Below are 24,878 nucleotides of genomic sequence, written 5' to 3'. Positions count from 1 at the left end.
AAAGTGTTGATAAGTAGCACACACTCGTAGCCATATGCAGTTTACCTGACAATGGGGGGCGGTTGGCGAAGGAAAACAATGGGACTATTTAAATATTTTGTGAACAAATAAAATTCTGTACTCAGAGCAAGTCGAACACTATTTAACGACATGGATAACTGGTATTTTAAGAAGAAATAAAAACCTAATTTGTTATTAAATATCAATATTAACTATCAGTTATTAAATATAGAAACGATTTAAAGTCGGAAATATATGCGTGTTACACTTTATAACTTCTTTAACTTAACGAAGTTATCTTCCTTATAATGGAATACATTTATCTAAATTTTTTTAAGCAAATTTGTTTAGAAATTTAGAGATAATGGACTGTTAAGAATTTATTATGCAACATATGGTTTTTAAATTAAATTATTTTCAAAAAATTAGAAAGCCCATTGATTACTCAAGGCAATTATTAGCTTACTCGCAATTTTTGATATCGTGCTGCTTTTTAAGCTAAACTGTCTGAAAATAGGCAGAATTTGCATTTTTATTCTATTCTTTTAGCTGATTCGCCATTGTGCCTTCATTATTTGCGCTGAGTTCCTGCCTCTTTCCCGCACCACCATAGGGTCATAATGCGTTTTCCGCTCAACTGGCAAAGAAGTACGCCCGCTGCGTTCTAGCATTTTGGCGCAACTGTTTTTTGTTGCACAGCATCCCTCCCATTTAGCTGAGTCCCAGTTCTGGGACTTTCGTATAGCCAGTAGTTGTGGCAGCAGGCTTCACAGCTCATTATACGGCGGCATGCTTGCAGCCTCACTTCGTCCGGTCGTCATACTCACATCCCGGCTGACGCCGTCCCTTGGCTCAGTGCTCGTTTCCCATCTCAGTACGTTTTGTGAACCATAGCTGCAAAGTATGCAACAAATTCGGTTAACTTTCTACCATTATTAACTTTTTAAACGCCTTTGCAACGCTTTCTTTCCTGACGCTATGCTGACATCATTGTTGAGAGTCAAACTTGTGGCTTGCACATCAATTTCCCCTAGGTAAGTTTTTTATAATGAAAGCCAAACATGAAGTCAAGGATTTGATGAGTTTAAGTTGAAGATTTTAATAAAATAAAAGGAATCGATCACCTCTAAGCCCTTAGGAATTTTATAATTTAAACTTAAATTACAAGAATTTCAAAATCAACCATTATTCTGACAATCGACATTAAAAGGTACAGGTTCGATAATTTCCCGGGTTTAATTTGCTTTTCCCATACCCATAAAACGTAATGACATGGGAATATTACAGAGAAGTCTTCAAAAATAGTTATATTGCATATATGTATGTTCAAAAAATATATAATTTTTATTTTACATTTTTTTTTACAATTATTTGTACATATTGAGCCTTAAGTTGTAACATGGGGAAATGCGCCTGCGGTAATAGCTGTCTAACCACTTGCTTCTTAATTCCGTTTGATGATTAGCTTGGTCCACAGTGTCTTGAAAAGTTGTGTAATTCTTAAATAATAAGGGCCAATTGCTTCTAGAAAGAAAACATAATTTTTATTTTTTCCTAAAATTAAAAACAAACAAACGTATTATTTTATTACTTTTTATTTAAATTATCTATTTTGTCTTATTCTAAGTTGATTACAAACTGAGTGTTTTTCCTTCCTTCCTGTTTTTACTAACTAAGCTCGTTCCCTTACCAAAAATTCGCGCTGATGTCCGTCGGGTCATTTCGCTTTACAATAGGATATTGCAAGCAATTTCCGTTTCGCGACCGGATGTAATGGTAATCAATTGATTGTTTTATTGTGAATTAATTGTGGGCATGCACATGAGCAGTGAAGTTGTAGCTATGGCTTCGGTCAGCACTGGGTGATGTTGGTGCTCTTGTTTCATTGTTTATTGTTTTTACGCAATTGTTTGGCAATTGGCCCGAACGGCCTCTGCTCCAGCCGCTTACCATGCCTTCTCCCCTTTTTTGGCGTTGTTGATTTAAAACAACCAAAATGCGAAATGAGTTTTGTGAACGGAAATTGTATTTTTCGTTAGCAAGCGATAGAAAAGCTTTTGTTATTCGGTCCGTTTCACTTGATTCAAGTTTTGTTTAGGGAGTTAGCCCCCGGGCAGATTACTTTTTTGTGAGTTTCTCGGGTTGAACACTGATAGTTAAGAATTGAACCGGATGGAGAGATTTCATAATGGACTGAGCCCCAAGACACTCACCGGCCGAGCTTGTTAATATAATTGAAAATTAGTCATGGGTGAGCAACAGATATGGAAAAGTATTTCATTATACTTTACCTAAAATGTCCATTAGATTTTGTTGACCTGTGTTACAACTACTTGTTACCCCTTTACCGTGACCAATTACGCGCCGTGATTAACGACTCATATCTCTTCCACTTTTATGAGTCCAGGTCACACTTATCCCATACTTAAGGCCAAAAAGAAAAGTTATTGAAAAACTTTGATCTACTTAATAAAATTATTGTGGTATTTGCCTTCATGACAAATGACTAAGTCATTTCCAATAACTTTGGCCATAAAAGGGATGATTTCTGCTGTCTACGTTTCTTTCTCACTTTTATTAAGTGTGCCCTACTTTTTTGGCGACAATCTGATTTTATCAGTTTTCCTCCTTGCTGACGTTGGTGTATTTTTTTGTTTGCGCTACTCGTCTTAGGTCTTACGGAATCGTCTCATCATCATTAACTCATCAATGTCAAGCTTTATCAAAGCGGCTACGGCTGTTCGAGCTAAACCAGATTTAGCGTAAAATTAACACAATTCAACTTGGTGCGATGCATGTTGCCTAACTGGAAAATCAATTTAGTGCCTGCCTGTCAACCAACTGTCGTTACTTAGATATCAAGATGATGCCATCCTTCCCGATGGGGATCTGTGACTGCGACCGTGTCACCACAGAATCAATTTTATGCTCGGTTAGTCAATAATATTGACTGAGAAGGCACGCTGTGTTGTCGAACTGTACAGTTAATGATTTTTTATACCCGTTAACCGTAGAGTAAAAGTGTATGCCATATTTATTAAAAAGTATGTAACAGGTAGAAGAAAACGTTTCTGAACCAAAAGAGAGAGATGCTCTGGCATGTCCGTCCATGTGTGTCCGTCCATATGAACGTCGAAATCTCAATAACTATAAACGCTAGATGATCCAGATTAAGCATGAGCTGCAAGACGCAGCGCGAGTTTGTTTTACACAGTTGTCACGTCCACATTTTAAAAAGTTCTTAATTTCTTCATTTAAATATTCTTTTGGCCAATTTCTATCGATATGACAAAATACTTTTGAAAATTCTTTCTCCCACTACCTGAGTAACGGGTATGCAATAGTCGAGATCTTTGACTATAGCGATTCCTTTTTTTCGGGTCTAATTAATATAATATTAATATAATTTTCAATTATAATTAATTAATTTTAAATAATTATAATATTTACATATTTATATAAACGAAAATATTTTATTTTTCAAATTGAGTTGCTTTAAGTGGTTTAATGAGTCAACTGCAAAATTGTATGTGACTGTATAAGCTAAAAAAGGCTTTAAGGTCGGCTTTATGGCACGTTTGCCATAAATATGCCTAATATATACATTGGAGCGTATTTAGTAAATTTGCAATTGGCGAAAAATACATAAAAGTATGTTTTTAAAACGGCTATGTTTTTAATAGCTCAATTAACATCACAAATCCTTTCTTTCATAGATAATCGTTTATTAAACGACTTTAAAATTTAATTATTAATAATTCAAGTTATCGTCATCGCAAGAAGCTCATTACTCGATAAGGACTTTCATGTCACTCTTAAATTAGTATTTACTCGTCCCTCATAAACTAATTAAAACCCAAGCTGGCAATACAGAGGTCTGATAAAGCCGATCATCTTACTTCTTCTTGAATAGTATTTGTAATATGGTGCAAACGCTTCAATCAAATTTTAATTAAAAATTAAATAACCATGAAATCTCCATCTGCTAATGGCGATTTCGAAGTCCGTGTGTATGGACTTAGGTTCGTCTTAGCTGTTGCCAATATCCGCTTAGCAGCTTTGCATGTGAAAGGCATATACAGATGCCCATCAGCACAATCATCACCGTCAATAATATTCACCGTAATGAGTTTGAATTTCGAGCTCTTTGGCAGAGTTTTGGCCGAGAGCACCGCTCCGCCAGTTGGCCATTTTTGCTGATTAGGGCCAGGACTTCGGCTGGACGGCAACATGACGCCATCACCCCATCTGGCAAACCGTCGGCAAGCGTTCTCCCCATTATTGGCGCGATTGACGTCAGCTTTGTTTTAATGCTAATTAATTAAATTCAGTCAAATTAACAGGGGTCAGGCTGTACTTACCTCGGTCTTCATCCCTTTGTTTCTTATCAATTCAAAAAACCATTAAATAAATCATAAGTCACTGTTGATAATATCAATTAGAATTTCAAATGTTAGTTTTATAGTAGCGGTTTGAAAAGGTTTTATAAAATGCGATGGAAAAAGTTTAGATACTAATTAAACCTATTATCATTTTCACACCCGTTATTCCCAGAAGTTTACTAAATTCGTTTAGAAGTACATAACAGGTAGAAGGAATCGTTTCCGACCATATAAAGTAAAGGTTTTAGGCGGTTTGTGGACATTAATGTAGACGTGGTCTGTATTTTTTTGGTATATCAATAGAAATACAAAGACAAATAATAAAATAAAATAGATACATTGTTCAGAAGTGTGCACGTTTGTGGGCCCTCCAACGCCCGTGGCAATCCCTTAAACAAATTAGCGCTGAGTCCGGGGGACTTGAATCTGCCAGCCAAGTCCCAACTTTCTAGCTTTTATAAGTTCTTCCAGGGAACATGACCAGACTTGGCTACTGATAGTATACCCTTTTACTATATATAAAAAAATATAAAAACTAAATAACATTTGACGTTCAAGCAACAGCTACCTAATGAGTGGCAACAGTCGAGATTAGCGGTTAGGTGGAAGAGTGGTAACGCTCATATTTCACTTATACATAATTCATTTAAATAAGCTGTGCTGAACCTGAAATATAGCGGCGATAGGGCTAAAAAGCGTTTATAATTGGCCAGAAAAAGCTAAGTCAATTGCAATCATTGAAGAGCTTTGATGTTTTTTGTGGTCATTAATGCGTAGTTTTAGTTTAGCACTTTACAATGTCCCTGAAACTCTCTTCGGTGCTCAGTCAGCTAAGTTGCTCGCTTTAATGTAGACAAGTTTATGAGATTAGGATGGGCCATGGGTTCGGTTTTGAGGTCTTTCATTACCCGCAATTTCTGGAGGAACTTCTTAGCCCTCATCGGTGCATAAATCAATTGTATTAATAAATTAACAGACATAGCATCCTCTCTCCATGAAACATGCCCAGCACTTCGAACCAGCTTCATCTAGCTTCATCTTCCCTGGCTTGTAGTATCTCAATTAATTATTTGTGTGCGGTCAATATGGGTGGGTGTGGAATACACATTTGCAGCAGCGGATATGTGGTAGGACTGCCATAATGTTGCCTGCCACATTTTAATTACACATTAATGTGAGCCCGCCGAATCCCAAAAAGTTGGACGAACTACAATTTAGTGCTGTGCGGTTTTACAAATGTGATAACATCAACAGGAATGATCAAAATATAAATACAGGAAACAAAACTGTAATAATAATGGAATATCAACGAGAATGGTATACTCTATTCTAACTCTTTAAATTGTTTTTTATTAATAATTGGAATACGCGTTGGAAGCTTGAACAATTTTTTAATTTAAATATGTTGCTTGTTGTGTTTTTTCATAAAATTAAATAAAACAGGATCGATGTAGCAACACGAAATGGAATTTGAGGTGTTCTGAGGGCTTATATGCTTTTAACGTTTACTGACACTCTTGGACTAACAACAAAAAACGTTCGGTTCAACTGTAGTTAAACAAAATAACATTTAATTAAATAATTAATAAAACTCGATGTTAAACACACAGATAAGGTGGCAAATGCGGATAGGAAATGAGTAGTGTGTGTGAACTACATGTTAATTAATAGTGTCCGGGCAACACGACATGCTGAACAATTAAAATTAATACACCAATAAAGCAATTTGATCAATAAAGACGGCATCCGTACTGCAAACAACGAACACATATTTGTGTCCTGCGGTTTAGATACAGGCTCGCCCTTGTTTTCCGCATGGAATTTGGAATCAATAAGCATGGAATAGGAGCACCTCAAATATGCAGTCAATGAGGCGCACAAGATTATGCAACACACACATTTTTTCGTCGAATCGCCGCTGGCCTGGAATGTAAGGAGGCACACGTGGCGTCAGCTTGGTGTACAGTATGTATTTCCGCATAGAAATACGAGCACTAAATTAGTTACTCGTAGAGTAAATGGGTATACTATATTCGTTGGAAATTATGTAACAGGCAGAATAAAGCGTTTCAAACCATAGAAAATAAATATTTTCTTGACCAGGATAATTAGCCGAAGTCGATCTAGCCATGTCCGTCTGTCCGTATGAACGTCGAGATCTCAGGAACTATAAAAGCTAGAAGGTTGAGATTCAGCATACATACATTTTTTATTAATTTTGTCAGTTTTTTTCGATTTGCAAAAATTTCTTTTTGCCACGCCCACATACTGCCCAAAATTGCCACCCCTACTTTTAATTTACTAATTTTGTTTTATTAATTACTTTAGTCTTTATTTGGCCCTAAGATTTTTTTTTGCCAAGCCCAAATATGTTTTGATTTTTCTTTGTTGTATTGTATGTCTTGCCAATTTCTATCGGTATACCAAAAACACTTAAGCAACGTCCCTTATTACCACCTATAAAACCCCAAAAATGCCACGCCCACACTTTTAAGCAATTACATTTTTTTCCTTTTATTCTCCAATATCTATCGATACAACGGAAAAATTATGAAATTTCGTATTCGCATTCCCACGCGCTGAGTAACGGGTATCTGATAGTCGGGGAACTCGCCTAATAGCACTCTCTCTTGTTTTGAATTAAATTATTTATAACTGTTTTTATGTCGTTTCGCAGCAAATAGTTTTGGTGGCAGATGAATATGTATGTAAATATTTTTACTTTCTTTTTGTTCAGTTTCTGGGCGGTCTCTTTTTGTTTGCATTGGTAATGAGTTTACTTTGGCTGTAAGTTGCGCAAACAGGCCGGCGGCTCACCTCGGCCTGGCATCATGTAGTTCCCTGTGGCTTGATGATAAAGTCCCCCCAACCAAACCGTTTTAAGTAATGTGTAGAAGAGGAGCTGAACTTGTACATTAAGCTTTCACTTTATTGTAAATTTCTGTCAACAATATCCTTGTGGTCCTCAAATAAAATGTTCGTGCGTGCATGGGCTTGGTGCATGTGTTTTTAATTTTTGGTTCCTTCTGCAAATTGCTTTAAGGTCTCGCTCTGTAACTTTTCAAAATACACAAATTTTAATTAATATAAAACATAAAACGATGTGCAAATAGGTGCCAGCGCGACTGTCTTTTGTATAAAGGTGTTTCGTAGCAACATTGTCTATGTAGGATCATTAAGGGCAGCGATATTCTGTGGGTCTGTGTGTGTTATCCTGGTCTTTAAAAACGATGGAAGAACATTAAATAAATCAAATCTGTCCGGCGGAGTAGTTGGCCTTATCAAAGCGCTTTCACTTTGCTTGGTAAATAGAAGGGTCGGTTGGTGGATAAACAGGAACAGCATCGTGATAAGTATGGTCAGGTGCTGACCTTTGTATTTGCCAACACTGCGATATGAATCAGGCGCCGGCACATAAATTACAGTACAATGGGCTCAACAGTAATCTACATCTGTTTGATGTTGCCTAGCTTATATGAGGATATCAATTCATTAAATTATACGCTATGCATTGAAATAAGCCTGCCCCAGTGGTGTTGACAAGATCTTTAAGTTCACAATTTCCAGGCCTGCCAGCTCAAAGAACTTTAAACAGTGGACAATGTCAGTGGACACTATATGAAGAAATGTATATTTATTGGCCTAATATATTGGCTTCTATAAGCAGTGGTGTAAAACTCAAAAGATTAATACGTTTAATTTTATATCAAAAAAATTTGATTTAACGTTTGAAAAAACATAATTTTCAAAATCTAAGCGAACATATTGCAATTTTTTTAATTTATATAATAATACAGCAATAACCTCTAGAGAAATATTAAATAATTCATTTAAATGTATTATGTATTTGAAATATCAATATTTAAACAGCTCTCTACCATTTCTGACCTCATGGACCGTCTCCACTTGTTGTTCCGTTTGAGCGTGATGTTTTTCTTTTGCTTTTAGTCATATTAATGTATACCCTACTTATAAATTATTTGACTGAGAGATGTTTTTGGTAAATGAAAAGGAAAAGTCAGTCTTAGTCTTTATTTGTTTGCTTATGCGAATCCCGCCAAAACACCACAACAGCTTTCTAACGATGCTTTTAAGTTATAAATAATTCCTAATCGCCCTTTTTAACAGCAAAGACAAAAGTAATATTCAATTTAAGTACGGCATTTGTTGATTTATATTTTTACCTTAGCAAATTGCAAACCTATTTTAAGGGAAACCAAAAGCATATCTGTCTACTGTAAATCCCCACGGTCCTGATACTTGGGGTCCCAAATTGTATGGTGAGGCAAATAGTTTTTCTTAATTTAAAAACGATTGCATGGGCTTAATTATTTTCCCGTGTAGAAAATTGAATCGAAAAAATTGCCAAGGACTTCCACACGTTTATGTGGTTGCGCCTTTTCAAGCCTGAAGAACTAAATGTCAATTTCATTTACGTTTTCAATCGATTTAGTGTAAGCCCTACCACACAGCACGCTCTCACACCAATGCTCACATTTACGGACAGTGACACACGGATACTCAAAGGCAATATTGGTCAGATTTTTGACAGCTCAAATTTAATTTGCCTTTTGCTGCTGACTTTTTTGTTGCGCCAAAATGTTTTTTGCTTGACCGCCTCAAAAGTTGAGTAAGCTCGGTAGGTCGAAAGGGTTGAGCGTGTGTATGTAGATATGGGCGTGCCAGGATGTCAAGGTGTGAACACATTTGGCCTTTGTTTGCTGCCAACCAAAAAGGCAGGACGATTTGTCTTACTTTTTTGATCGATGGTTCAGCTTCCCTGTTATCTTCCGTCGTTTCCGCCCTTCGGTTGGTGACCACACGCATAGTTGTTATTCCTTGTTTATGCTTCTTTTTTTTTGTTGTTTTTTTGGTTAACTTTTTACCGAAAAAAATAATTTGTTCCCAAAACTGATTAAATACCTAATTTCGAAGTTTTAAATTTGTTTATCGAACATGGTTTTTATTATAGCTATGCGCAATATCGCCGTTTTGGCTGGACTACACCAAGCAGTATTCTGACCAGAAACCGGTAGTGAGTCCATTTGCAGCACTGTTATTGTGCACTATGCCATTGATCCTTCTCTCATTGATCCTTCTCTGCAAATTGCTTGCATCCTTGGAAAAAACCTAATAAGCGCATATAGTTATTCCCGTTACATCGTAGATTATTAGGATATACCAGATGCATTGAATCACACTTTAGAGCACATGTTGATTAATTTTTCATTTTTGTTTTCTTTGTATAGTCCGGGGAACTAGTGGTCTATAGGGTTTTATATTGCTTACTGTTAATAATACTAATTTCATCAGATATTGGATAAGTGGATAAATCTCCCTTTACTTCAGCACTAAAAACATTTTTCTGCATGGCTTATTTGATGAGTTGCCTTCTGCTAACCTCATTTAAATGTAATTTCAGATTTTTATAGCTGTTTACACACACCTACACCACCAGCGGTTCGCATAAATCTCTCCCCCTGTGGAACGTTATTAATGGCCTCAGCTTGCTGCATTGTCCTTTAAGTGGACTCTTTTGTGACAGTAAATGTTTTGGTGCTGTCCTAGGTTTTAGCCCCACTTTGATAAGATGGCCATGCAACATGTGGTGGCATTCAAAAAGATCTCTTCGTAATTTGATTTATATTTATAAAGTCACAATAATTTGCTTTCGATTACCGTGGTAATAATAAAGCGTCGTAACATTTAAATAATGACCAACCCGGCGTCGGTTAATGGTTATGAAAATTCAATTATAGCCCAAGCACATGATGATGGTTCACTTTGGTCCTCAGGTCCCGTATTTTCACTCAAGGCGGTAGCACATAAAGCACGTGGCAAGATTAATTGTGGCCGGCTGTCGTACATTACAGTGCGTATACGCCGTGTATATGTGTAAATAGGCAACGGTCCTAGGGATTGCAGGGCTACTTTTTTTGGTCATCATATATAATTCAAGCATAAATTTTTGCACGCATATAAAAAAGGTCGCGGGAATAATACATTTCGGTTAATTTATGTTAGGCGGATGTGGTGGTCATGAAAAATAACACAGGCTGGACACAAGCCAATGAGCCACAAACGACAGGCACTGCTGATGATGATGACGTGGAAATGAGAACGGAAGAATCGGAACGGCTTTTGTCTCGTCACCCTTTTTGACCCTGTCGTGTATCATTTGGCATTCTTTTGTTATTCCATCGTAATTACCACTAAAATTACGATGTGCTTGGGAGAGAGGGCTTATGCAAAGACAATAAAATATTCTAATATCGTTGGTTCAACTAACTTGCGTTGCGTCTGTCCTTAGAATCTGTATGCTTAATCTTAACTTTCTAACTTTTATAGTTCTTTAGATCGACTTTATAGGTAGCGCATCCTTCTGCGTGTTACATACTTTTAAACGAATCTTGTATACTCTTTTACTCTACGAGTAACGGGTATAATTAGGCGTAGACAAGTGTGAAAAGTAAAGCACAAAAGCAACCAATAATTATCAAGAAGGACGTGGACTCAGTCTGCCCCCCTAAATTTTGACATAAAATGCTGGGCACTGTGTGTCAGGTTCATAATCGAAAAAATTGTAAGCAACCAATTTGATGGAATTTCTATTCCGCCTCGAACCAGCTGTTGCAGCAATTGTACATTGTTTGAATTGTGCTCATTTAATTTGGCGAAATAGTCGTTTGCTACGAATTTGCCATTAGCAACTTTGGAATGAAACCACAAGTCTAACAAATCCCCTTCCTTCCCTGATTGCGATAAGATGGCCTGGCCAAAAGCAAAACCTCCAGCCACTTTGCACCGTGGACCTACCTGAACGCGTTGTCGATATGTCAAGTACTGTGGTTACCTTCAATTGGACGTCATGATTGACGACTGATGAATTTAGTGAGCCTGAGCCTAGAATGCGATCAATAACAGGCAAATGGCAGTGGGTGATGGCAGCGCAAGTGGCGCATCCTCATGGAGGCAGCCATGTTCATGTTCAATTAGTGAAACGGTATTGCACTTTGTTCGTATAAAATGCCTGCGAGTCTAATTAATTACTACACGATGCGAAGACCAGCTGCATTTGTGACAAACCCGATTGGGTCAGTGTTGAATTTGGTGCGTCATCTTGCATAACCTTAATTTCAATTGCTGCTTGGAGCACAGCAGCATGATTTGGACATGTCCATTGACTGTTTGCCGCTTGTCAGTCAATATACACATTAATAAATTAGCTTGTCAATTTTAATTTTGTACAGATTGAATTACACTTATCACGAACAATAAACATTTATAAATTATTTAACTTCTGGTGGAAAAATGCAGACAAATACATTTAAGGAAAGACTTAACAAAAGAAACGCAGAGGTTGCATTGCACACAAAATTGGGTTACAACCATTTCGCAGTGTTTTGTCGTATCGCGCCTTAAGCTATCCCTGAGGTCTGGGAAGGAAATTTCGTTATCCTACTTGCAACAGCTTTTATTATTTATTTCCACAGTGAAATGTGCGCTCTACCGTATTGTGTATGGTTTGGAGTGACATTGACAATACTGGCATTTGGCCAAAAAAACGCAATCAAATCCGTTCTCTCTATAAAAAAAATATATTATTTGTTCTTGGCCTTCTCGAAATTTTAACCTTAAATTGTATATTGGTTGGATGGTATCTTCTTTTAATAGTGTAAACAAATTAAGACAACGAAAAATTACCTGAGCTATTTTACAAATTAAAATTTGTATTCCCTTGTTCAAATTAAGTACTTCAATTTGTAAGTTAAGAAAAGCATAAAACAATTACGATTCAATTTGAAAGTTTTTCAGGGTGAACCTTTCCCTTAGAGTTTTCATTCAATCAAAACATCAGCTGAGTAGTCAAGAAGCTGCCAACCAGAACGGGTATAGCCGCATAGTCATGTCCATATCCGTTCCCTGGCTAAATCCATTTGTCCAAAAAGCATTACAGGATTTAATTTAAAAGTTTGCTACACTTTCCCAAATGAAACAGCTGCGGAAAGGATGAAGAGTTCGGGGAGATGAGCAATTAAAGCACATGCAGCAAATGAACATTTTTAACTCAATATAGAAAACGACTCAGTGAATGAGTTGAGGCTGAGTAAATCGCTCTGTGATTGTTGGCCTTGCTTCTATACTCTATTTCTGCGAGGGAAGCTCTGTTTTCTGAGCACACACCTTTCTACAATGTGTCTAGACGATCATAATTATGCGAGTATGCTTCTAAGATTATTAATATTACAGTTTACCTATTCGAAGCAAATTTATTCTTTCCTAAAGCAGGAAATCATTTTTCCAAATTGAAGTGCAGCTGGAGAACAAACTGCAGATGATGCAGCAGTGCTGCAACTGCAAAAAGTTTGTGGGAAAGAGCACATTAATTAGAAGCTGCCACGCTCGGCAGACACGCGTCCAGGTGCCTAAAAAGTTGGCAACGTGCAACATGTTCAGGAGGAAGGGATCCAGGAAAGTTTTCGGCTTGTGTTGCCTTTGAGTTTGACTTGAAGTTAAAGTTGCTTTTTATATACACATACTTACACTAAACGAAAGTAGTTGTTATTTGACCAGTTGAAGATTAATAGGATTACAAGAGAAAAAATTATAATTTATAAAAAGTTCAACATTATTATTTTTACAAAATTATTTTCTTTAAAAATTTATTAGGCTCTACAATTAAAATATCAGTCAATTATAAAACGAGAAAGGAAGCATTTTAATATAATAGTTATTCAAGCTGTAATATATACTTTATAAAAGGAACTGCTTTAAAAAATTATAAAATATTACAATACAAAATAATTGAATTCTCTTAGTGCGCAGAAAGCTCCTTTTAATTACGACCCTACGTTAGGCACCTCTAAAGCAGTTCAAGAAGGGAAGAATTGGGTGTAGCCCGTTGCAAAGCGAGTTCCAGGGAAACCGGCGTAATATGTACTGCCAGCCAGCATCATTAGCCATCTTTAGTTGTTAACTTTAAAACGTAACATTTAATTTTCGCTAAAAGGCTTTGCGCGAAAAAGCAAATCATATGTATACAGGGATGTCTGAAAGGTGAGAAAAGGTAAAGTGAGTGCAGGGGGTCGGCACCGTTATAAATAACGCAATCTTCACGCACGTAATTCAAATGTGGAGGATGGGCGTGTCTCGGTTGCGTCTCATTTAGCGCACGTAACCAAATAATGACCGAAATGATGGTCGCCGCTGATGGGCAAAGCGTATACAAATGGTGGGCAGTGGAAGCGAAGGGAAGTAAACTGCGTGCGTTTTGTAAATAAAATAAAATAAAATATAACGTAACGAAGCGAAATGTTTTATCAACGTGCCGGAGCGCACTAAACAGCCACTACACTGATCATAACGATCGCGAATAAACAATGTACAGAAAGTCTTACTTTCTTACAATAATTGTTTTATTGCTTTCCTTAAATCTTTTTATTTGGCCAAGCTTAAAACTTCTTTGTATTTATGTAAATATAAAAATAATAGCAATTACACTGGGACGAAATTCTTTTAAGTGTAGCAGGGTACGCGCCCGCCCCTTGTTTGAACCATTGACAGATGGCACGCTGACCAAAGTGGCGGCTGCGGTGTGCTCTGGCTATCCGTGGATCCAAGCCCTGTCTCCCTGCTGATTATCGCTTCTGGTCCATGTGATACTGGTTTTTGTAATTGCTTTGCTTTGTCGTAAATGGAGAGCGAAACAGGAAGATAGATTGCAATTGCTACAGGCCATTACCAGGATAAAAAGAGATGGGAGGCCGTACAAATTTCTTGTCATTAAATTAAAAATAAACGACAATATTTTATGCGCCTATAAATATGCAACAAAGCATGCTTGTTCCGCAACCGGAAAGTTAGCAGCTGTTGTTATTTATTTATGCGATTCCTGGCAGAAGTTAGATGGTTTAATGTCTTCTTCACAGAAGCCTTCGGATCTATGTTGCCTTCTGCTCAGGTGTGTGCCCGGGAAGAAGGTGTAAAAGGGTATAAGTTCTCTAAGCCGGTCAAAGAGGAATCTATACCGATACAGCGTAGAATGTCGTAAATTATGATTAGAAATTGTCAGTAAAAGTTTATGAAATTGGCATCTTGAAATTCCATCAAGCTATGGAAATAATTCAAAGATAGTCTAGTATACCCTGGATCAACTCGCCCCAATGCCATAGGGAAATATAATTTATCGACATTGTATTATAAATCTTGTGGCATTAAGTTTTCCATCCTGAATTTGGTTTTGCATAGTCCGCATATGAATAAATAACAAAAATTAATTTTCTAAACGTTTATCCAGCAGTAATGTAACATACATATGTATTTTTGGAATGCACTTATTTTAGATATTAAATACATCTCTAATTAAAAAAGCAATACCAGTGCCTTACACGATAAATCACAGGCAATATCTCCTGTGTTTAAAATTTAGAAACAAATATGAAGTTGACCGCTTAAATTAAAATAAAAAAAACACTGACATTTTTCTGAATATATTTTTTAAGGGCTTGTACAGTTTAGTTTTAAGCCTACTACGTTGCCATCGGTATTATCAGTTCCTATCTCGAGTTTAGCGCGGTGAAAGGGCTTCTCCTCCGGCTCTAGTTCCCGCCGCGATTCCTTGGACTCGTTCCATGCTTGTGTCACGGCAGTCCCCCAGATCAAAAAAATCACATTACCGGCAAACAGAACTCCGGCAGCCAGGCTAAAAACAACCTGCCATTGGCTCCGCTGACTGGGGTCCGTTACTAAAACGCCCACCACAAGGGGCGTCAGCAGGGCCATCAAATTGGTGAAGCTGCTCATGAGGCCGGCCAGGATCCCGGCGTGGTTTGGTGATAAATCAATCGTATTCAGCTCGCTCCCAATCGTGGCTGCGCTGCTAACACCCACACTGAGGGTTACCAAAACAAGGACCAAGGTCTTTTGCCCTTCCCCCACAAAAACGAGGGTAAGCATTATGGAAGCCGGCGCCCAAAGAGCTATGCTCGTGTAGGTCTTTCTCAACGTGGTCAAGCTCATCCACTTCTTACGCAGCAGTACATCTGCAATAATCAAGTACACATAGCACATTACCCACATGAGCAGAAAGGGAAGAGCCGAAAAAACCGCGTTGCTTTTCATATCGAGTTTCAAGACGCCGCTCAAGTATGTAGGTAACTCGGTTTGCATGGTGGTCAATCCCCAGCTGTCAGCACAACGGGCGCAGAGAAGGGCGTAGACTGGAACAGAGGTAAAAATGCCTTTCCAGGGAATCTCCATTTTTTTAGGCTCCTTCCTTTCGGATCGCTGAATATCTCCCACAATATAGGCCTTCTCCGCCTCCCCTATGAACCGGGCGTCACTTGCCTTATTGGCTCCCAGAAGCAGCCAAAGGCCACACCAAATCAGGCCCAAGCCGGCTGCCGAGTAGCTGATCCCAGGCCACCCCAGCGATGAACTGGCTATCATACCCGCTCCATACATGGCTAATACATTGCCGCAATCAAATCCAGTGTATGCAAACGCTCCCAGACGCGTTCGCTCCGCCGTGGGACACCAGTTAGCCAAGTGCTGGTGAATGCAGGGCCATGTCACCTGGCAAAGACCCTGCAGCAGACGAATCGCACAGTACGCCTTCCAGCCGGCTGCATAGACCCCGTAGGTCGTGAGAGCGCTAAGCAGGGATGATCCCAGCGTGCCCCAGAAGAGAACCGCCTTTGAGCCAAAGCGCTTGCACAGATAACCAGCTGGGAATTGGGCCAGAGCGCAGCCCCAGTAGTAGCTCGACAGGATGTACGACTTCTTCTCCTCCGACCAGTTGTAGTGCTAAAATGGGTGGGTGGGAAAACAGGTGAGCTGGGTGCTTGGCACTAGCTTTTCGCTTACCCACGGGCGGGTCGCTATTATTTGATGTAGTTTCGTTGGTCATCGCCACCACTGCCACGCTTACGTTTAGCTGTAGGACTGTGTTCGCCGCGAGTCCATAGAAGAGCAGACCTGCCTGCAGGTGTCGCAACCCCAAGCGTGGCACTGTCACAAAAAAAATCATATGTAAGACTTGCGTGACACATTTTATTTAACATTACCCTTCTTAGGAATCTCCTCCATGTCATTCATTTTTCTTGCTTAAAATACAGCTGGAATTTAGGTTGAAAGGCTCCCTCTGCATAACAGTAATTAAGAAAACGATGTTAGCATACATATTTCGTTCTTGGCTCTAAGTTTTGTAGTGTATTATGATTATTATTATTATTATTTTTATTATTATTATTATTATTATTATTATATTGATACGTATTGATAATAGCATCGAGATATTAAAAAAAATTCAAATATTAAGAACGATTTTTGTCTGGAAACTACTAATCTGATAAATTGTGGTATTGCATTTTGACAATATAGTGGAAGAGTCTAACTATCTATAGTATAGACTGAAAAGTCTAAGTGTGGAAGGCTTGTGCATAATCATGTTCATAGAAAGGCAACCGTCCTAGTCGAGGAGATGTTCGAATTTGCCAAATTTCCCCATTTTACCAAATGAAGTTGCAGGGGAGCTGCCAACATATGTATGTATGTACATACATATATACTGTTGCACTTCGTCTGGGCAAATACACATAGCATCCCCTTCATCTGCCGCTGGCCGGATATTGCTTCCATGAAATTCCCTTGTTTGTTATTTTAGATATTTTTCGGGTTTGTTATTTTTCAGATTTTTTGCTGTCTGCGTTCCTGTTGTTTGGCAATCTGCCTGAGCTCAAGTCTCGTTTTCAGTTAGTGTGCAAATTTCCTCAATAATACGCAACAAAAACAAATACAAACGTAAAAATAAAAGAAAAAAGTGAATTTAAATCACGGCATTTACAATTGTATCAGAGCAGCTAACAAGATACTATTCGGACCCACCTAGATACAATAGCGCACTCTTTTCAATTGTTCCAATAGTTGGCTACGTGTGGACGACTGCCAATAGTTTGTTTTCCACATACAATCTCTACAATCACCCCTCTCGAAATAAGAACAATTATATAGTTGTTACATTAGAACACCCCTGTTCATTTAATTTAAAACCATTTTATAAAAATAGCGATAACTTTAAACTGTAAGGTGTTAATATAATATAAAAAACCTCGAATGAATTAATTATACGGAAAATTTGTTAGCTTATCTTGCAATATATTCTGTAAAAATTAATATCGTTGCATTATGAGTGACACTATTTCCGCAACCCCTACGACATACTTATGAACAGAAAAATTACGCTTAGTAAGCTTATATTTATCTTTTATTTTTTAAGTAAGTATATATGTATGTATACTTTTAAAAATCATAAGAATTAACTTTAAATACGATGAAGCTAAATAAAAAATTGATTTCATAGTTATTGTTACAACAGATTAAATATTATTTAATAAGTTTTATAGTTTATAACACGTTTCTTAGCATTGCAATATGCACAAAAAATATGCTAATTTCGAATGCACTTTTTACGTGCTATGGGAAATAGTGGTTGTACAATCTATTTATAAATCTCCACATGCACATATGTATGTACGTACGTATATATGTATATACGTATATATTGTACATTCATATAAATTTACGGCTTCAGCAACGCCATGGAAAAAATTTATAAATAATTTTGACCCGTTTATCACATCAAGTTTTGAATATTTGTATGTATCCATACATATGTACAAGTTTATTATCAATTCCCTGGTCTACTGGTAAAAGGTTAAAAAAGTTTTCGAGTGAGTCACGTCATTTTAGTTAAATCTTTACATATTCAAAATATTTCATTCATTCTATAATGAAAAAAGATCTGTATAAAAAATGTTTGAACACGTGTTCTTATAAGTTATTCTAGGAAAATGACATCGATCTTTGAGTAAGCAATGTCTTGTTTATGCACTAGATAAGCTGAAAGTGATATTCTGCCTTTGATTTGGTGCGTGACGGGTACGACGAAAAAACATTCAATTTAATGCTTGGTATCCCAGTGTGCGGTAACATATGTATTTATGTATGTATTTAGATTTGATAGTGTGCTAAGCCATGTTCTTTCGGAACCATCGTGCAAATATTTGAGAACTAAAAAGTTTTGTTGAAATTTGGGGAATTACTAAAAGCCTGACAGCCCTCAACCCCCTAATCGGGTGGAGCTTTCCTTTGGGTTTCTGCTCTTACTCGGGTTCAATTTAATAAAATCACATTTTATTGGCAGGTTTCATTCATTTAAAATCAAATGTGCTATATGTGCGGGAACACCTATGTTTGGATTTACGCTACCCGACCACATTGTTGCACTCCATATAAATATATCGGGTATTCACTTGTTAACCGAACCTTTTTATTGTTGTGTACTTCGGTTATTCTATTAATATCTGATTTTAATTGGGTTTTGTTTTGTTATGTTGTCCGACCCGTTTTCCGCTCTTTCGCTTCGGTTTTTGTTTCTATTTCGATTTTACACTTGTGATCGCGGGTGCGACGAACTGCTCCCGCTGGCGTTTGCGGCTCACTGTATTCGTCCGACCGCTTTTGTAATTGCTCGACACCAAGAATGAGAGCTATCGCATGTGGAAAATCAGCTCGTCAAGCTCTTTTTCGACCAGCAGCAACACTATTTTATTCTGCCTTCCCAAGTTTTCTATCCAATGTATTAAAGAACTAATTTAGCAGTAATCAATACATATATTGATCATATGAAAAGGTGCTTGAAATATTTCTAAGAAAAATAAATCCCGAAGTGTCCTAATTGAATAAAATTTAGAATGCCACAGCCTGAAATACTAAGCGATGAAATTCATTCTTTATTTTAATTAATATATATATTTACTTATTTATATATATTTTTTTTTGTGTTATTTTTAAGACTTTTATCAATTTGTATAAATGTTAACTTTAAAATATGACTCAACACAACTGTTTAAAAAGGCAAACTATTCCATCATCCGTTAAAAACGATCGAAAATTTGTTTCATTTGTAAGGAAAAAGAATCGCATGCAAAATATTTCCAAGGGTTGGAGTCCCGACTAACAGCCTAATGTATATACTTTATTTGATAGTACATTTATGCGGCAATCAGTAATTTTGGTTCTTACCGCGATCTTCTTTGGTAAAAAGAAATGTCGTCGTATGTAGAATTCAAAATAAAAAGAGCGCCTCTAACGGTTAACAGCGACCGGGTAAAGCTTGCATAGAGAGGGTGAGAGTAAAACCGGGAAAAAGGCACTAACGCCTGCAATCATCGACAGTCGTCAAAATCGCAATCGATATATCGATCCCTCCAGCTCCATCGATGTTTCCCCATCTCTAGCAACTAAATGATCCAGCGGAAAGAGAGCGGCTCGAGTTAAACATTTGCTCGTAGCGGTAAATTGCATTGCATTGTCTTTAATACATTTTCTGCGGCCGACAATAAACATTAGCGCGTGTGTTCTGCCCCAAAAGTTTAACTGATTAACAAAAACTGCGTTTTGCTTTCCCGAATCACCAAGAAAAAAGCCGAAAGGGAGGTGCGCGAACAAAGCTCTTGCCGCCAAACGCGCAGCTGACGAATTCGTGGGAATAAACGTGCGTAATTATCGCCCGGTAATAATCGGATTTTGCGTTTTAGGTCTCTGGTAAAGGAAAAGTCGCCTGTCCACCCAGTGTCAATCTGACATTCGGTTTCTATTTCGTTTCTATTTCGTTTTCCCTGTTTCGTTCACGTCCCGTTAATTTTAGCTTTTCGTGTTTTCCTTGTCCTTCAACGTGAGCGTTACTCCTTCGTGTTTTTGTTCTCTGCGTCGCGACAGTGCAGCGTGCAACTCCTTTGGTGGTGCGATCACCTGGTTTGCGAAGAAACGGCGATAAGGTAGGTTCCACCGCTGGGTTCAGCAAACAGCCAAACAAAATCTTTGGTGGTTGTGTGTGTTTGTAAGAAAATTAGTAAAGTGGTTGCAAGCTATGACAAATTGCATAAAATATATAGCTATGGAGTATGTCAAAGTGCAAAGTGGCATATATTCCGAGACGCCAGTATAAAGATATTGCAATAACAGTGGTAGAAATCTGACCAAGTGCATTCCAATTAAAAAGTTAATATACGATTCAAATTGTACATAATGTACATAAAAGTATTAATATCATTAGTATTTTTTTGATAATCGTGCGTAATTATCGCCCGGTTATAATCGGATCTTGCGTTTTAGGTCTCTGGGAATGGAAAAGTCGCCTGTCCACCCAGTGTCAATTTGACATTCGGTTCCTATTTCGTTTTGTGCCCTGTTTCGTTCACGCCCCGTTAAATTTAGCTTTTCGTGATTTTGCTTGTCCTTCAACGAGAGCGTATCTTCTTCGTGTTTTTGTTCCTTGCGTCGCGATAGTGCAGCTTGCAACTATCTTTGGTGTTGCGATCACCTGGTTGGCGAAGAAAAGGCGTTAAGGTAGGTTTCCCCGCTGGGTCCAGCAAAAAGCCAAATAAAATCAAGCAGACCTCTTTGGTGGTTGTGTGTTTGTAACAAAATTAGTATGGAGTATGTCAAAGTGCGAAGTGGCATATATCCCGCGACCGCCAATATAAAGTTTTTGCAATATTAAATGTCAATTTGACATTTAGTTCCTATTTTGTTTTGTGCTTTGTATCCTTCACGTCCTGTTAATTTAAGCTTCGTGTTTTTCCTTGTCCTTCAACGTGAGCGTATCTCCTTCGTGTTTTGTTCTCCGCGTCGCGACAGTGCAGCTTGCAACTTGCTTTGGTGATACGATCACCTGGTGTGCGAAGATACGGCGATTAGGTAGGTTCCACCGCTGGGTCCAGCAACGGACCTCTTTGGTGGTTGTGTGTGTTTATAACAAAATTAGTAAAGTGCTGGCCAGCTATGACAACTCGCATAAAATATATAGCTATGGAGTATGTCAAAGTGCCAAGTGGCTACCGCCAATATAAAGTTATTGAACCAATAGTGGTAGAATACACGATTTAAATTGTTCACGTACATAAAATTATTAATCTGTCATTATTAAATTTATTTTATATATAGAATGGATTTTAATTGTTTTCGTCTTTTTCAGTGAATAAATTATCAACGTGTGCAAATCAAACTCGAATTTAAACGGATATCAACTAAATCAAGCGAGAAAGCTCCCACATCCGATTGCTCACCGATTTGTAAGTCGTTTTTATTTTACGCATTATTAAGTTTTACCCTATCTATTACTCTATATATTCTATAGTCACTTCGCCATTAACTCTATTATCCGCCTGTTTCAAGAAGCTCTTTTTACCTGCAGCCCACACACTACATTAATCCCTCTCTGTCCCACAATCTCACTGTTTCGTTCTTACACTCATTGTTCGGGACTGCGCTTTGTTGCCTAAAATTAATTATTTGACTATTTAAAAAAAATCCTTTGGTTATATGGTACCATCTGTTTTTATTTTACTTTTTTCGGCAGCTTACTCCTATGACCGTTCATGTGCATCCTTTTTTATCTTAATTTGGTCAACTGTTATTACCGATCGTTGTCTCTTTCGCATAACTTCGCTGACTCATTGGCATGCTCAATGTAATTTGAATAATTTGTTAAACGGCAACATTCTTTACCAACGCAGTCACTTTTTGAGCCTCTGCTTCGCTGTGGTTAAACTACATTTTCGTAAAACATACATTTTTTGACTACCGCTCGGGGAATTGCCTTGTTTCCGTGATGACGGTTTCTTATGAAAGAATGAAAACATTTTATAAAGCCATTGCTGAAAACTGCTTTTGAAATTATAGAATAATTTTTTTGTGGGATGGCTTTCTTTGGTGCACTACTATTGTAGTAGTAGTGCTACTTCTATTTATTGAAGTAATTTAAATCAATCGGTTAATGACGGTACTGTTCTTAAAACGGCTTTGTTTCTGGGAATTTTATTTGTGTATTTCCAACTGTTTGTAAATGGTTAAATAGGTTTAACGAGCGCATGGTTTTCGCTAGTTTTATTTTTTCTACCACGTACACATACTCACTTGCACTCGAATAGCACTCTCTGCGAGTCATGTTCATTTTGAAATCAAAGTTAATATGGATCCAGTAACCAATGTCGTACAACTAGCGCCGTTATTTTAGACACAAACGACTCAGTTAAAAAGTGTTCAGAGGGGGAGAGTTGGTAGCAATGATACGGCCGGGTGTCAGGGGATGTGCAGGGTGGCACGGCGCCAAGACGAGCGTAATTTGCAAACAAAAAGCCATTAAAATATCAAATTAGCGTCTGGCTGTGGCTGAGAGTGCTGGATTTAGTAGAAGTCTCCAGTTCTCTTCGGTGCCAGCTTGCCCGGGCCCCGCCTCTCTTCCGCCTTCGTCCCCCGTCTGCTACCTTCCCTGATCCCAGACATTTGTTTGTGCTCACCCATAGTATTGTGCAAAATCGAAAGTAAGTGAAATGTAGCGTCCGCATGCGCTGCGTTCAGTCAACAATTTGTCAGTCCAGTACTCATTGCCACCCGCCTGCCACCTATGTACTGCCCTGATCACTGAGCGAAAGAAATGATCAAGAAACATTGTTGTTAATTATATACCGATTAAATAGCGAACGAAGTCAGTATCTGAAGGTATATTGGAGTGCAGGTATCATCATTTCAGCCGGCATAGGTAAACTTACAAAAAAAAAAAAAAAAAATTTCAAAATATTTTTTTTTTTAAGTACACAGTTATCAGACTGTATATTTTAGTTTCTAGTTTCGCTTATCAGTCATTAACAGAAATGAGTTCTTGCCCGCCACAAATATCTCGTGTATTTCTTTTAGATAACAGAATTTACACGCCACATTAAAATCCATTTGTTTCACTGCCACGGCTCAATGCGTGCCAAAAAATCTATTAAAATCAAACAGAAACAAAAGCTGAAACACGTTTTACCTGTACTGCAATTCAAACTGAGTCACTGGGTTGAAAGAACTTCGCTGGGGATGAAGCAAGCACAAAATGGTTACTTGAGTGATACAAAAAAGCCAAAAAGCAGCAATCAAATCATCAAGGGAAAATTTATGACGGTCGCTCAGACCCCTTGCAAACTGCGCCGAAAATAAAGCCGTACTGGAAGCTATCTCGATCAATGGATCGGATCGTTCTGGCAGACAAAGACAGAAACTACTACACGCTCCACATTTGGACAATCTGCCGTCTCCCTTTGTCCCAAGCGATACGTTCTGGGGCCACGCTTGCGCGTTTTGCCTTGGGTTTCGATTCGTTTTTGTCTTGGGCTTGTGTATTTGTACGCGTACCCTTCCCTACTCGTATTTTTGCCCAAACGCGTTTCATAAATTATCAAGTTGAATGCCCAGTTTCGAAATTTCAACGGGCCTGACCTTGAGCACACATTTTCGGAGCTTCGGGTCCCGCTCTCGTGCTTTTAAGTGTTTGCGATTGTATCTGTATTCATATGGTTTTGATACCCACTTTTCAAATCGGGTATGCCAAACTGGTGACATGACTTCGTAATGAGGTCATTTACAAGCTAAGGACTTTATTTTCATCTTAAAACTAATACGACGTGATCAACCCCTTAAATGATATAGTAACGCATATGAGTATATAAAGTGTGTTTGTTAGTAATGGGCTATCTAATAGTCGGTTAAATCAAGAGTATTTTTTCCCCTTTTTCAGATCTTTAAAAAAAAAATCTTTGGTAGTTATTCATGTGTTTCGGTGACTACTGTTCTGCTTAGACTTCGGATCTCTGAGTTTCACTCTGCTGATTATTGCCAATGACTGCTATACAAATTAACTAACGCACATGCGTAACCCAAAATTAACAGTGCGGAGATGGTCTGCTTTTCAACTTGGCTCTCTAACAAACGCGAAGACAACGTGCGTGTGTGAAGTAATATTAACCGGTTGCGGAGCCCTTGAATTTTCAATGCAAATACTTAGAAAAACTCACGTTAGTGGGAAGGTCGAGTTAATTAGGATTGATGGAATGGGTATTAACATTAAAAGTCCGGGATTATCAAAAGTATATTTAGGTAAATACAAATAAGAGATTTATGTCTGGCAACGAATTTTCGTTGATTTTCCAGAGGAAACTCGTAAAACATGAAACGCATACGTTTAGAAATTAGATGAAAACATAATAATTCTTCGGATCCGAAACATCATCCCAATTTTCGAGTATTTTATTGGGCGTGACCCAAACACAAATATTTATTGTTATTTAGTGTGATGGATTATGTTAGAAGTGGCAGGATAGGTGGTAATGTGTCTATTCGTTAAGGTGTTGATGTGCATGCAAATGAACATAGCCCGTGAGTATCGGTGATTTCGGCTGTCACATTACGGAGCATATGTGGCATGTGTGCGGCATGCATCATTGAGAAGATTTGCCGCATAATAGACCGCTCAAACGACCCACAAACCGGCGAACACTTCAATGTGGTCGGTGCTCACACACATTATATCATAGCAGGGAAATTTACAAGGAAAATGTTCGTGGTAATTACACTAATAATATGATGTGCTTCCACATAATATATTTCAATTTTGTA

At 37.9% G+C, this 24,878-nt stretch overlaps 3 protein-coding genes across 5 annotated transcripts in view; 1 reads left to right on the top strand and 2 right to left on the bottom strand.

The window, feature by feature from the left end:
- Positions 1 to 1,367: 1,367 nt before the first annotated feature.
- LOC117145764 lies at positions 1,368 to 4,377 on the bottom strand. Its single transcript, XM_033311530.1, has 3 exons — positions 4,362 to 4,377; positions 4,122 to 4,300; positions 1,368 to 1,524 (listed from the first exon to the last, which is right to left on the bottom strand). The coding sequence occupies exons 1-3, from the start codon at positions 4,371 to 4,373 to the stop codon at positions 1,368 to 1,370; spliced, it is 348 nt and encodes a 115-aa protein (XP_033167421.1). The 5' UTR covers positions 4,374 to 4,377.
- Positions 4,378 to 14,856: 10,479 nt separating this feature from the next.
- On the bottom strand, positions 14,857 to 23,421 carry LOC117142625 (putative inorganic phosphate cotransporter). 3 transcript variants are annotated; one of them, XM_033306725.1, is made up of 4 exons: positions 23,254 to 23,421; positions 16,448 to 16,524; positions 16,252 to 16,391; positions 14,857 to 16,187 (listed from the first exon to the last, which is right to left on the bottom strand). In XM_033306725.1, the coding sequence occupies exons 2-4, from the start codon at positions 16,476 to 16,478 to the stop codon at positions 14,880 to 14,882; spliced, it is 1,479 nt and encodes a 492-aa protein (XP_033162616.1). In that variant the 5' UTR covers positions 16,479 to 16,524; positions 23,254 to 23,421; the 3' UTR covers positions 14,857 to 14,879. The 3 variants fall into 3 exon arrangements, with proteins under 3 accessions (XP_033162616.1, XP_033162615.1, XP_033162617.1); XM_033306724.1 differs by lacking the exon at positions 23,254 to 23,421 and adding an exon at positions 18,708 to 18,909; XM_033306726.1 differs by lacking the exon at positions 23,254 to 23,421 and adding an exon at positions 18,708 to 18,915 and having other exon boundaries at positions 15,935 to 16,187; positions 16,248 to 16,391.
- The window catches only part of LOC117142623 (polypyrimidine tract-binding protein 1), a 125,345-nt gene continuing 120,152 nt past the window's right edge, over positions 19,686 to 24,878 (top strand). The window contains exons 1-2 of the mRNA XM_033306719.1: positions 19,686 to 20,221; positions 21,421 to 21,517. The gene's annotated coding sequence lies outside the window, so the exon portion shown is untranslated. The remainder of the gene's footprint in view (positions 20,222 to 21,420; positions 21,518 to 24,878) is intronic.

This window comes from Drosophila mauritiana, chromosome 3R (genome assembly GCF_004382145.1).
Source record: "Drosophila mauritiana strain mau12 chromosome 3R, ASM438214v1, whole genome shotgun sequence".
In the NCBI taxonomy this organism is placed as follows: domain Eukaryota; kingdom Metazoa; phylum Arthropoda; class Insecta; order Diptera; family Drosophilidae; genus Drosophila; species Drosophila mauritiana.
This window is presented reverse-complemented; position numbering and strand designations above follow the sequence as displayed.

What these genes read in the sequence shown, in the direction of transcription:
- LOC117142625 (XM_033306725.1), bottom strand. Translation starts at nt 16,478, where the DNA reads ATGAATGACATGGAGGAGATTCCTAAGAAGG. An exon ending in GGAGGAGATTCCTAAGAAGG is followed by an intron (nt 16,392 to 16,447) that starts GTAATGTTAAAT and finishes TTTTTGTGACAG; the next exon opens with TGCCACGCTTGGGGTTGCGA. An exon ending in CAAATAATAGCGACCCGCCC is followed by an intron (nt 16,188 to 16,251) that starts GTGGGTAAGCGA and finishes CACCCATTTTAG; the next exon opens with CACTACAACTGGTCGGAGGA.
- LOC117145764 (XM_033311530.1), bottom strand. An exon ending in CGAAATTCAAACTCATTACG is followed by an intron (nt 1,525 to 4,121) that starts GTGAATATTATT and finishes TTTTCTTTCTAG; the next exon opens with AAGCAATTGGCCCTTATTAT.